Here is a 12,659-nt window from a genome sequence, read left to right as displayed (position 1 = left end):
TTATTCAGGTGTACATGCATACATAGATGTACACATAGAATATACATAGGTGCACACATAGAATATACATAGGTGTACACATAGATTGTACATATGTGTACGCTTTAGGTGTACACATGTGGTACACACCTTACAATACTCATCTGGTTCATGCATATATGCATGAACCAGATCAAACCAGAACACCTAGAGCAATGACCTTGTCATTTTATAGCAAGCATAGTACCCAAGCTGTTATTGCTGATAATTTCACAATAATTGGGCTTAGCAGTTGGGGTAATTTTGCTTCTGTTTCAGGACTGTTAGTAAAACAAAACTTCATTGAAAGAATATTTCTAATAGTTAAAGCTGTTTGCATAATCCCTGTATCACTTTGTTTTCAGAATTAATTTTAAATCATTTTTGTATTTGTAGGAATCAAATCGAATGTATATAAACTTGAATCACTACAAAGGAGATTTGTGTTGGCCATTGGAGTATTCCATTTGATCATCACTGGTTTAGGTACAGTCTTGACAGTTTAAGTCATCAGCATATTTAATGTATCTAGATTCTCAAAGTTAAGCGCTACTTTTATTTTTTTTAATGAAAAATGTGGTGAAGTTTGTTTTGCGAGTTTGTATACACACAGATGTTTTTGTTCATTGAGATAAGAAAATTTTAAAAAGCTTTCGCTTGAGTAAAGCCTATGGCAGTGTATCAAAGCATCTCTGTAATACTCTCCGTTTGAATGTAACATTTTCTGATTTGTTTTAGTTTAGATGCGGGCTTGAGATATTTGGATGAAACTAAAAACCTGGTTAGAAAATTCAGTAGCTCAGTTTTTGCAACCAAATACAGGTAGTAAATAAATAGTTGTAAATTAATTGTAGTACTTGAAGCGAAGCAGATTTTCTTTAGCTATACTCTTAAATACTTCACAATATCTAGCAAATTATGATAATAACAACAACTTGAAGTGTTTCTGTGCTTTCTGAAAGTTTGACTGATTATGTTGGTCGTAATTTTGTTATTTCTGAAAAATCAAACTGCTAATGTTTTTTATTTCACCAATGGTTTTCGACTGTAAACATGCTTTTGAGGTGCAGTTTTCAAGTCATAGCGCAATCGTTTGTAATTGCCCTGCACCTTTCATATGTTAGTTACAGGCCACCTTCGCTGCATGTTTAATATATCAAAAGTAACATCGGCACAGATTTTACTCCATATTACTTTCAGTTTAAGGGTTCAACTATTTCCAGTTTATTTGTTAAGGTTTGCGTTTTGATGGCAATTTGTACATTTTTTAAACATCCGGTAAGCATTTGAATATGAAAGAAATAAATAAAAAATATAATGAAAGAACGGTTTATAGAGACTTACCATTACCCACTCTATATTGATTAGCTGTCGTGGAATGTCAGCTATTTGCTGTCTATAAACTATCAACTCTGACACTTTTATAGGTAATTGAACAACCTTTGCTGAGGTTAAATGGAGAAGCAAGAGTCAACCTGTTACTGGTAGGTTTCTGATCTTTCCTGCGCCTATTTAAAGACAATCATTTTGTTTTGAAACTTTAATGTTAATATATAACTTCAATGCGCTTCTCACTATCAAAACATTCATGTAATTAGAACACACCTTTCAACTTGATTGCTGTGTTAATAAATTGAACAATATTTCACTCGCCTACATTCATCCGAATCAGCATCACTTACATAACCAACATCTGGAGATATAAGAATTAATTTATTAAATGTTTTGCTTTTCTGCTACCCTTTAAACTCAGCATGTTTAGTTTTTCAATTCTCTTTGGATTCAGCAAGGAACCAGGATAGTGATGAAGTTATCTCAACTTATTTTTCATTTCTCAGATATCTATAGTCGCCGCGATATCTATAGTCGCCGCGATATCTATAGTCGCCGCGATATCTATAGTCGCCGCGATATCTATAGCCGCCGCGATATCTATAGTCGCCGCGATATCTATAGTCGCCGCGATATCTATAGTCGCCGCGATATCTATAGTCGCCGCGATATCTATAGTCGCCGCGATATCTATAGTCGCCGCGATATCTATAGTCGCCGCGATATCTATAGTCGCCGCGATATCTATAGTCGCCACGATATCTATAGTCACTGTGATGCCTGCTTGAGATGCTCTACTCATCTAAATGCTTTGTACATTTCTAAGTATTCAGTGCAGCTGGCTGGTCTGGTACATCCTTTTGCGCAAAATTAGTAAATATATCTATCATTAATCTCTTGCCTATGCATGCTTCATCATGTTACAGTGGAAAGCCTCGAAATCCAGAGAAAGTCGAGCTGCAGTGCGGTTTGTGCAGTGGTTGGTTTCACGAGCGATGCGCTAGCTGCTATCTCGGGTAACTAATTTTCATATCTTATAGACTGCAGTATAGAAAATGTTATTGTTTTTAAAAAATTTGTTTTAATTATTTGGTTACAACCTTTCAAATGTTGCATTATCTGATTTGCAGAAGTTGTCTTCCATGTATGACAAGCTATGCGTTTGTCTGCAAAAAGTGTCATCCGTCAGGAATAGAAAGTTTTATGAAGAAGCCAGCCAGTTAGTATTGTTGAACATTTGTTGCTGTTCACTGCAGTTGTATCACATTATGTCATGCCTATGGGGCTATGAATGTCTGGTGCCTGTACACCTAATCTTTAAGGTTTTCTTGAAAGTTAAACGTAGCAGTAACATTGAGTAGCATCAACATTGTTGTAAAGCATTTGAACTAATATAAAATCACAAAAAGCTGAAATGATTTAAAATCTGTTTAATTTGACAGTCGGGAAAATTTTTTAATATTTTTTTCAACAGCCATTCATGTTAGGTGGTACTTGAGTGTTAGCATTAGGTGGTACATGAGTGTTGTTAGTATTAGGTAGTACCTGAGTGTTAGTTTCATGCATGTTAATATTATTGAGTTTTTGGAGTTTACAACTTGCCTTTTGTTTTGTCATTTAGCATTCACCCAGATATGCTTGACAGCTGTCGCCAACTTAACGATCCTTCATCCTGATAAAAGGCTTTTCTCCAAAGACAAGGTGAGTCACTATGACTAGATTGTGGACAAAGGTGGGTCGGTACAACTCAAGTGTGGACAGTGTGGGTCAGTATGATTGCGTGGGTCAGTATGAAAAGCGTGGGTTAGTATGACTGAAGTGTGGACATTGTGGGTTAGTCTGACTAAAGTGTGGACAGTGTGGGTCAGTATGGCTGGATTGTGGACCAGGTGAGGACTGAGTAAGGTTAGTTATTCAATTGGCAGTAGCCATACCATAAAGTAGACATGACCGGGTCAACAAATGAAAATATCTTTGTACATAAACTACCATGGTATAGTAGGGCAAGATCTAGTTGCCCATCCCAAGCGTGTTTTTTCTCAGGTGTCTATTTTAGAGTGCGGAGCTCAAGATATTTTGCGCAATAGTGTAAACAAATTATTTTATTGCACTACGAGTTTAGCAGCCACTTGAGCCATCTGCCTGTAGTCGCTATTACTAGCATTCTCCTGTTGCAATAGCTATGACTTATAATTGAGTTGTGTCTTGTGATAGTGTATCTATAAAACGCTATGTACTTTAATCCGTGTAGCAATGCAATGATATAGTGAGAAGGAATAACTAGGGATTAAGGGAGTATTTCTGCTTGTCTGATGCAGGATATTGTGCCGTTCATCGACAAACATTGGGAGTCACTGACAGCGTTGCCTCGTCGCACCAAGACTGCCTGGCATAACACAATCATGAAGACCATGTCTAAGGAGTCCGAGCTGTTCCTGCACATTGAGGAGCTGGCATCGGATCCATGTTATAGTCTTAGAAATAAGGTTGGCATCTGTCAATACTGAGTCTTAAGTTGCAGGTATTGACAGGTGTGTTGTCAGCTGCTTGTCTCGTGTCAAATTCCAACACATGTGCCATTCTATGTTCATCATTTGGTTTTACTAAATCATTGTCGGTAAAATACTTTGAAGTTGTGCACCGCTTGCCTGATATCTATTTTTATAAGCTTTAGTTTATATATTTTAGTCTCTTAAAGATTGACTTGCAATAAAATTCACATTACAGTTATTTGGTATCAAAAGATTCACCATGTCTTACTCTGTTGTGTTGTAGGTGCCAAATATGTGGAAATGTGATTAAAAGCTCTTAAAAGCTCAAAAACGAAAAGCCGCCGCAGATTGGAATCTCTTTATTTCGATGACGTAGCCATGAAATTTGGTTATTGTCTTGTTGCGCGATGTTCTCACGTGAATTGAAAGGCCAATAAAAAGCTCAATATAAAATTTATCGTAGCACTAGTTTATGACAAACACTTCGGGTTTTACCGAAGACCCCGTATCAAATATAGACGCTCGCTACTTTACAGTTTTGTTTCGGTTTGGTCTAATCGGCACGTCGTAATCTGATCATGTGACCCAATACTTCGCAAATAATTTCTGCAGCACTTTTCGATTATCACAAGTGACCAACAGGCTCATCATGATTATCAGACAATGATATGTACTCCTTCAAGCTAAGGCTAAAAAATTAAACGAATCTTTACGGTAAGTTATAGGATATCACTGCTAAAAGTGACAGCATTACGATGACGATAAAACAGGTGCGTAAGAACAATAGACATGGTTTTATTGAATGCGTGAAGTATATTTGTGAAAATATTTTGACGAATAAGGTTGCATGATATTGTAAACAGAAACCATCTCTCACAACTACATCACATTTGAGCCGTTTTGGAAGGAGAATCCAAACTACGGCGGTCTCATGTGGCTGCGATTTTCTGTTCGTTTTTGAGCTTTTAAGGGCTTGTAATCACATTTCCACATATTTTGCACCTACAACACAACAGAGTAAGACATGGTGAATCTCTTCATATCAAATAACTATAGCGTGAATTTTGTTGCAAGTCAACCTTTAACATAGGCTGTAAGTGGGTGCCATGCTTTTCAGAATTGTCTTATCACCTACAAGTAGTCAGAGCTCAACAAAAAACTAGTTTGTATAATGCATGGGAAAACTTCAATGGCTGATTAGCCTTTGCTCCAAGTATGCTACCAGAGTATGCTCCAAACTGAGTTTACCACCCAAACAGCGTGATGTTGCTAAAGTTCTTCTTATACCAATATAGTGTAACTCGTTGAATCACTATGTGGCTCACCCTCTGACTCTCGTTATAGGATTTATCAGTAATTGGCCCTATCTACAAAGATTTTAAGCTTTCGGACATGCAGGCCCAGCCTCAACAGAGCAGACTTAGCAAGAGAAAAGCCGTCAGCGACAAGCAAGCTGAGACGACTCCAGTTGCCGGAAAAACCCGAAACAGGTAATAGAGAATTATTAACTAGAACCTTATGCTTTTCTTTTCTTCCTTTCCTATGACTGCTGAAAAGTTACAAAAACCTTTTGTTATTCTGGGTTCCGTGATCCACACTGGCTGGTGTAAGACATTTTGTTTGTTCTAACCCGCTAAATTAGCATTGGATATCCAGAAAGTTTACTTTTCATTGTATGTAAAAAATGAAGTGAGTCTTATCACTCCATCGGTTTAGCGTTTTCTATTTGACCTTGAACTTATGTGTCATATTTTACAGCAAACTCGAATTGCTCAGGTAGTGGTTTACCGCTTTGTTATTGTTCAGTTGTGGCTGTTGCTCGTGGGTAGTGGTCAGTTATAGCTGTTGTGCTTTTCATTGTGAAGTTTGTATTGATACACGGATGCACCCCTTTGTCTTTCTCATTTCACAACTGCCCTCATCAAGGTCACCCAATGCTTGCTGCCTTCACAATCCGTGTCCAGCTGCCAGAGCTTGTTAAATGCAGCTGCTACGGTCAATCTAACTGCATGTTTCCTGCGCGCCAGTAGTTTGAGATGAGATCTACAGTCGGTTGATAGAGTCGCTTTGAAGTGAGAATGCAATAATAATAACAATAAAGAAATTATTTGGGCGTACTGTTAGAATCAGTTAGAGGTGACTTTTAAAAAAAGGCGGTTAAAATAACTCGTGTTATTAATCTAGTGCAGGGATGGCCACATAATTTTGGTCATGATCCGCTACAGCCAAATCTGACACATTAAAGATCCACAACGAGCTGAAGATGTGCATTTTTCTTTTTACCATATATAAACATGCAATGATTTGTGTACATCTTAAAACAAAGCATCGAATATGATTTGGAAAAACTTTATTTATACACATAATTTGACTAAAAATCACTGAATGAATAAGCTCTAATAAATATGTCTGATATCAGTGAGAAAAACGATGGATTTACAAAAATTCTGAAAGAAGCTTACAAAAATCTTCTATCAACTAAATTAAAAAATGCTTCCAAAAATTTGTTTGACAGACAACTTGAAAGATCCACAAAAAACTACAAAGGTTCGTATCCGGATCTAGATCCACCATTTGGCCATAGCTGATCTATTGTCTCAGGTCATCAGCCACTGCTTATGTTTGTGCTTTTCTCTCAATATAACTAACTTCACAGCGTTTCTACTGTTCAACCTATCTTCTGGCGAGTATAGCGATATCTCTGGACATTTCATAAGTTTATCTGTTGAGACAAAGCATTCCAAAGCTGACCACTCTCATTAGTTTTCTCAAGGTACTCCAGGAGGCTTTTAGCGTCTTCTTTATGCTTTTAGAGACCCTCTGGCCACCAGCAGGTTTGTACCGAGTGGAATGCCGACTGACCACCCGTTCAACAAGGATGGCTACAGGTACATCCTGGTTGAGTCTGACCCTCATACACCAGGCCGGCAAGCCTTTGAGGAGTCGATGGAGTCTCAACTGAACAAGCCGATGATGGTGCCTGCTCAGTTCTACAGACTCTTCATCTGTAACCACGTGATGTTGGCAGTGCAGGACAGAGGTAGGGATGTTGGCAGTGCAGGACAGAGGTAGGGATGTTGGCAGTGCAGGACAGAGGTAGGGATGTTGACAGTGCAGGACAGAGGTAGGGATGTTGGCAGTACAGGACAGAGGTAGAGATGTTGACATTACAGGACAGAGGTAGGGATGTTGGCAGTGCAGGACAGAGGTAGGGATGTTGGCAGTGCAGGACAGAGGTAGGGATGTTGGCAGTACAGGACAGAAATAGGGATGTTGGCAGTACAGGACAGAGGTAGGGATGTTGGCAGTGCAGGACAGAAGTAGGGATGTTGGCAGTGCAAGACAGAGGTAGGGATGTTGGCAGTATAGGACAAAGGTAGTGATGTTGGCAGTGCAGGACAGAGGTAGGGATGTTGGTAGTACAGGACAGAGGTAGGGATGTTGGCAGTACAGGACAGAGGTAGGGATGTTGACAGTGCAGGACAGAAGTAGGGATGTTGGCAGTGCAAGACAGAGGTAGGGATGTTGGCAGTATAGGACAAAGGTAGTGATGTTGGCAGTGCAGGACAGAGGTAGGGATGTTGGCAGTGCAGGACAGAAATAGGGATGTTGGCAGTACAGGACAGAGGTAGGGATGTTGGCAGTACAGGACAGAGGTAGGGATGTTGACAGTGCAGGACAGAGGTAGGGATGTTGGCAGTGCAGGACAGAGGTAGGGATGTTGGTAGTGTAGGACAGAGGTAGGGATGTTGGCAGTGCAGGACAGAGGTAGGGATGTTGGTAGTGTAGGACAGAGGTAGGGATGTTGGCAGTACAGGACAGAGGTAGGGATGTTGACAGTGCAGGACAGAGGTAGGGATGTTGGCAGTACAGGACAGAGGTAGGGATGTTGGCAGTGCAGTACAGAGGTAGGGATGTTGGCAGTGCAGGACAGAGGTAGGGATGTTGGCAGTACAGGACAGAGGTAGGGATGTTGGCAGTGCAGGACAGAGGTAGTGATGTTGGCAGTGCAGAGGTAGGGATGTTGATAGTGCAGGACAGAGGTAGTGATGTTGGCAGTGCAGGACAGAGGTAGGGATGTTGGCAGTGCAGGACAGAGGTAGAGATGTTGACAGTACAGGGCAGAGGTAGTGATGTTGGTAGTGCAGGACAGAGGTAGGGATGTTGGCAGTGCAGGACAGAGGTAGGGATGTTGACAGTGCAGGACAGAGGTAGGGATGTTGGCAGTGCAGGACAGAGGTAGTGATGTTGATAGTGCAGGACAGAGGTAGGGATGTTGGCAGTGCAGGACAGAGGTAGGGATGTTGGTAGTGTAGGACAGAGGTAGGGATGTTGGCAGTGCAGGACAGAGGTAGGGATGTTGGTAGTGTAGGACAGAGGTAGGGATGTTGGCAGTACAGGACAGAGGTAGGGATGTTGGCAGTGCAGTACAGAGGTAGGGATGTTGGCAGTGCAGGACAGAGGTAGGGATGTTGGCAGTACAGGACAGAGGTAGGGATGTTGGCAGTGCAGGACAGAGGTAGGGATGTTGGCAGTGCAGGACAGAGGTAGTGGTGTTGGCAGTGCAGGACAGAGGTAGGGATGTTGGCAGTGCAGGACAGAGGTAGGGATGTTGACAGTGCAGGACAGAGGTAGGGATGTTGGCAGTGCAGGACAGAGGTAGTGATGTTGATAGTGCAGGACAGAGGTAGGGATGTTGGCAGTGCAGGACAGAGGTAGGGATGTTGGTAGTGTAGGACAGAGGTAGGGATGTTGGCAGTGCAGGACAGAGGTAGGGATGTTGGTAGTGTAGGACAGAGGTAGGGATGTTGGCAGTACAGGACAGAGGTAGGGATGTTGACAGTGCAGGACAGAGGTAGGGATGTTGGCAGTACAGGACAGAGGTAGGGATGTTGGCAGTGCAGTACAGAGGTAGGGATGTTGGCAGTGCAGGACAGAGGTAGGGATGTTGGCAGTACAGGACAGAGGTAGGGATGTTGGCAGTGCAGGACAGAGGTAGTGGTGTTGGCAGTGCAGGACAGAGGTAGAGATGTTGACAGTGCAGGACAGAGGTAGTGATGTTGACAGTGCAGTACAGAGGTAGAGATGTTGGCAGTGCAGGACAGAGGTAGGGATGTTGACAGTGCAGTACAGAGGTAGAGATGTTGGCAGTGCAGGACAGAGGTAGGCGCTTGTATTATAAAATGATTGATTGAACAAACTGTTTATGATTATTTCACTTGTTCTGTAGGAATTGTTTATTAAAACATATACATGTATATTTTTTATCATTTGTGATTGTTTGTGATGTTTGAGGGATCTGACTGCCAGGATGATTTAAGATTACAATCGGCGAAACTTGGTTAAAACATTCAAGTTTTGTGTAAAGTTTTATGTAAAAATGTTTTGTGTAAGTTAATTATTAATACTTATTTGTAGCGCCTCAGCTGAAGATCAGTGAAGACAGGCTGAGCGTTACTGGTGAGAAAGGTTACTCTATGGTCAGAGCAACTCACGGTATGTTTTGCAGAAGTCTCTCTATTCTTACCTAGTTTCTTTATGTGTACATGTGGACAGTATCCCGTTTTCTATCCGCCGTCTCGTCTCAGATATCAGATTTGCTTAAAGGTTGACTTGCAACAATATTCACATTACAGTTATTTGATATGAAAAGATTCACCATGTGTTACTCTGTTGTGTTGTAGGTGCAAAATATGTGGGAATGTGAATACAAGCTCTTAAAAGCTCAAAAACGAACAGTTAATCGCAGCCACGCGCGACCGCCGTAGTTTGGATTCTCTTTCTAAAACGGCTCAAATGTGACGTAGTTGTTGTAGATGGTTTCTGTTTTCACTTTCATGCAACCTTATTCGTCGAAATATGTTCACAAATATATTTCACGCATTCAATAAAACCATGTCTATTGTCCTTACGCGTCTGTTTTATTGTCATTGTAATGCTGTCACTTTTAGCACTGATATCTTATAACTTACCGCAAAAATTTGCTTAATTTTTTAGCCTTAGCTTGAAGGAGTACATATCATTGTCTGATAATCAGGACAAGCCTGTTGGTCACTTGTAATAATCGAAAAGTGCTGCAAAAATTATTCTTGATGTATTGGGTCACATGCTCAGATTACGACTTGACGATTAGTTCAAGCCGAAACAAAACTGTTAAGTAGCGAGCATCTATATTTGATACGGGGTCTTAGGTAAAACCCGAAACGTTTGTCATGAACTAGTGCTATGATAAGTTTATATTGAGCTTTTTATTGGCCTTTCAATTCACGTGAGAACATCACGTGACAAGACAATAACCAAAACTGTCATGGCTACGTCAGAGAAATAAATAGATTCCAATCTACGGCAGCTTTTTGTTTTTGAGCTTTTAAGAGCTTGTAATCATCTTTCCACATATTTGGCACTTACATCACAACAGAGTGAGACATGGTGAATCTTTTGATACCAAATAACTGTAATGTGGGTTTTGTTGCAAGTCAACCTTTAAAGCATCTTAGCTAAATCTTTTTATATCATATTCTGGCTCTTTCTATTTTAGATTAAAAATTTTAAGAAGCTATAGTAGACCCCTCTGTATCATTAGATTTTATATGAAACAACGGGCTACAGATGGCATGCTGCTTATACCCTATTCGTTATCCGATTTCCTGTTCCTACATGGGTGATTGTTTGTGGTGTATTATTTTCAGGTGTGAACAGAGGAGGCTGGTACTATGAGGTAACAATAGATGACATGCCTGCAGAGTCAGCCACTAGAATAGGTTGGGCTCAACACTTAGGTGGGTCCTTTAAAATCGGCTACTCTCTTCTGTAGCCTTACTCCAGATGAATTACAAACATTTACCAGTGAATATTGTCATTTAGTGGAGTTCTCTTTTTGTTCAAGGGTAGTGATCATGGAAAGACAACTCTTACCACGTTTATTAAGCTACTACCATTAAATTACTACTCTTGCTAAGTTTATTCTGTAAAGGATGAACTGTACAATGTTTTATACTGTAATTGTGAAGGAAAATACAGTAGGCACTCTTACAACATGAATAACCTTTAGGGAATGTTTACGTTATCGGAATTTTAAGATATAGGAACAGTAAAATAGACGTAAATTGTCTAATCCGTTCCAAGATCTTTCCAAACTCACCCTTTTGGCCATACAAAAACTTGACTTAACTTTTTTAATTTGTAGGCTGTATCGTAGCTGCAGTGTATTTGTTTGCATCGACAACTTTTCTCCTATAGAATGATCAATCTCACTGATTTTATAGACCATGATTGCGGAATTTTACAACAATTTGATGGGGGCGCACATCTTCGACGTTCATTACAAAGATTCACTTAATTTTTCTTAACAGCAAAGTCTTTGTCGCTGAGTACAGCTAATAACAAATATTTTATACGTTTACATTAAATGACAAAATAGTTTTACTATACAAATTGGTACTACCTGTTCGTAATCTATCTGTATTTAAGGGGTCAAAGTTGGGATAAAAGATAACTTTCGACATTACTCCAACTCGTGATTTTTAGATTGGTGGATCGACGCTGTAACACCTGCACCAATTGATTGCCTTTATGTATGAACGATTGCAGAGCTACCTATCTTCTGTTTTTTCGACACACCTGGCAATCAATCGGGACGAACCAGACTGCCATGGAATTTGTGTATATAATAAATATAACGCTACACTATAACTACAACTATAACTACACGCGCGTCGTTTCAAGTGCGGCGAGATAGAGTAGCATTCAACTCGAATTTGAGAACTCGCCCGACTTGACACTTTATATTATGTGGAATTTTTTACATAGTAGGAAGCAAAAACTAACCATAAATTCTTAACGTTATAGGAGGTAAACGTTATAGGAGATGAACGTTATAAGAGGTATATGTTATAGGAGGTATACATTATAAGAGGTATACGTTATAGGAGGTATACGTTATAGGAGGTATAGGTTATAGGAGGTATACGTTATAGGAGGTATACGTTATAGGAGGTATACATTATAGGAGGTATAGGTTATAGGAGGTATACGTTATAGGAGGTATACGTTATAGGTGGTATACGTTATAGGTGGTATACGTTATAGGAGGTATACGTTATAGGAGGTAAACGTCATAGGAGGTATACGTTATAGGAGGTATACGTTATAGGAGGTATACGTTATAGGAGGTATACGTTATAGGAGGTATACGTTATAGGAGGTATACATTATAGGAGGTATAGGTTATAGGAGGTATACGTTATAGGAGGCATACGTTATAGGAGGTATACGTTATAGGTGGTATACGTTATAGGAGGTATACGTTATAGGGGCATCCACTGTACTTTACTATTTGTAGTTGAAGGACTCTGAAGAATTTGTGGGCACTTCGCGTCACTAAGTAGTGAATATTAACCAAACTGTGTTAACAAATACATCAGAAAAGCTGATAGGAAAATGTGACAGTAAAATGACTGGGCTGAGAAACAGGGTTCTCAAAGCAATTATTTAATCTTTTGAGACAAGTTGCTCTCCATACTTTATAGTATTGAAGGCAACATTTTATTGTAGCAAAATAGAACATAAGGCTAGCCTGTGGTACTTTACTGGACCTTTTCTAATGAACACTGAAAGATATTTGAGAACTGGTATTTCTTACTTTCACAGAAGTATTGCCACCAGTTAAAATGCAAGCAAGTCTGAATGCTATACGACTTGTTTCTCATATTACTACTAGTAGTTTTGTGGAAAAAGTGATCAATTGAGTGCTGAAAAGAGGGATTGTTTCAGTCGAGAATCTCCAAACTTCATGGTTATTCGCGCTTGCAAAAATGT

At 39.8% G+C, this 12,659-nt stretch overlaps 1 protein-coding gene across 2 annotated transcripts in view; it reads left to right on the top strand.

Moving 5' to 3' along the window:
• Window positions 1–408: 408 nt before the first annotated feature.
• Window positions 409–12,659, top strand: part of LOC137387819 (set1/Ash2 histone methyltransferase complex subunit ASH2-like) — a 52,001-nt gene continuing 39,750 nt past the window's right edge. The window contains exons 1-11 of one of the 2 annotated variants that reach the window (XM_068074328.1): window positions 409–504; window positions 1,446–1,502; window positions 2,277–2,366; window positions 2,481–2,569; window positions 2,972–3,051; window positions 3,669–3,836; window positions 5,187–5,332; window positions 5,601–5,618; window positions 6,656–6,882; window positions 9,261–9,338; window positions 10,532–10,621. In XM_068074328.1, the coding sequence (XP_067930429.1) occupies window positions 1,474–1,502; window positions 2,277–2,366; window positions 2,481–2,569; window positions 2,972–3,051; window positions 3,669–3,836; window positions 5,187–5,332; window positions 5,601–5,618; window positions 6,656–6,882; window positions 9,261–9,338; window positions 10,532–10,621 (1,015 nt within the window). In that variant the 5' untranslated portion in view covers window positions 409–504; window positions 1,446–1,473. The remainder of the gene's footprint in view (window positions 505–1,445; window positions 1,503–2,276; window positions 2,367–2,480; window positions 2,570–2,971; window positions 3,052–3,668; window positions 3,837–5,186; window positions 5,333–5,600; window positions 5,619–6,655; window positions 6,883–9,260; window positions 9,339–10,531; window positions 10,622–12,659) is intronic. The other variant, XM_068074329.1, reaches the window with a different exon arrangement.

This window comes from Watersipora subatra, chromosome 2 (genome assembly GCF_963576615.1).
Source record: "Watersipora subatra chromosome 2, tzWatSuba1.1, whole genome shotgun sequence".
Classification (NCBI taxonomy): domain Eukaryota; kingdom Metazoa; phylum Bryozoa; class Gymnolaemata; order Cheilostomatida; family Watersiporidae; genus Watersipora; species Watersipora subatra.
Note: the sequence above shows the minus strand (reverse complement) of the source record. Positions and strands in the feature narration are given on the sequence as shown.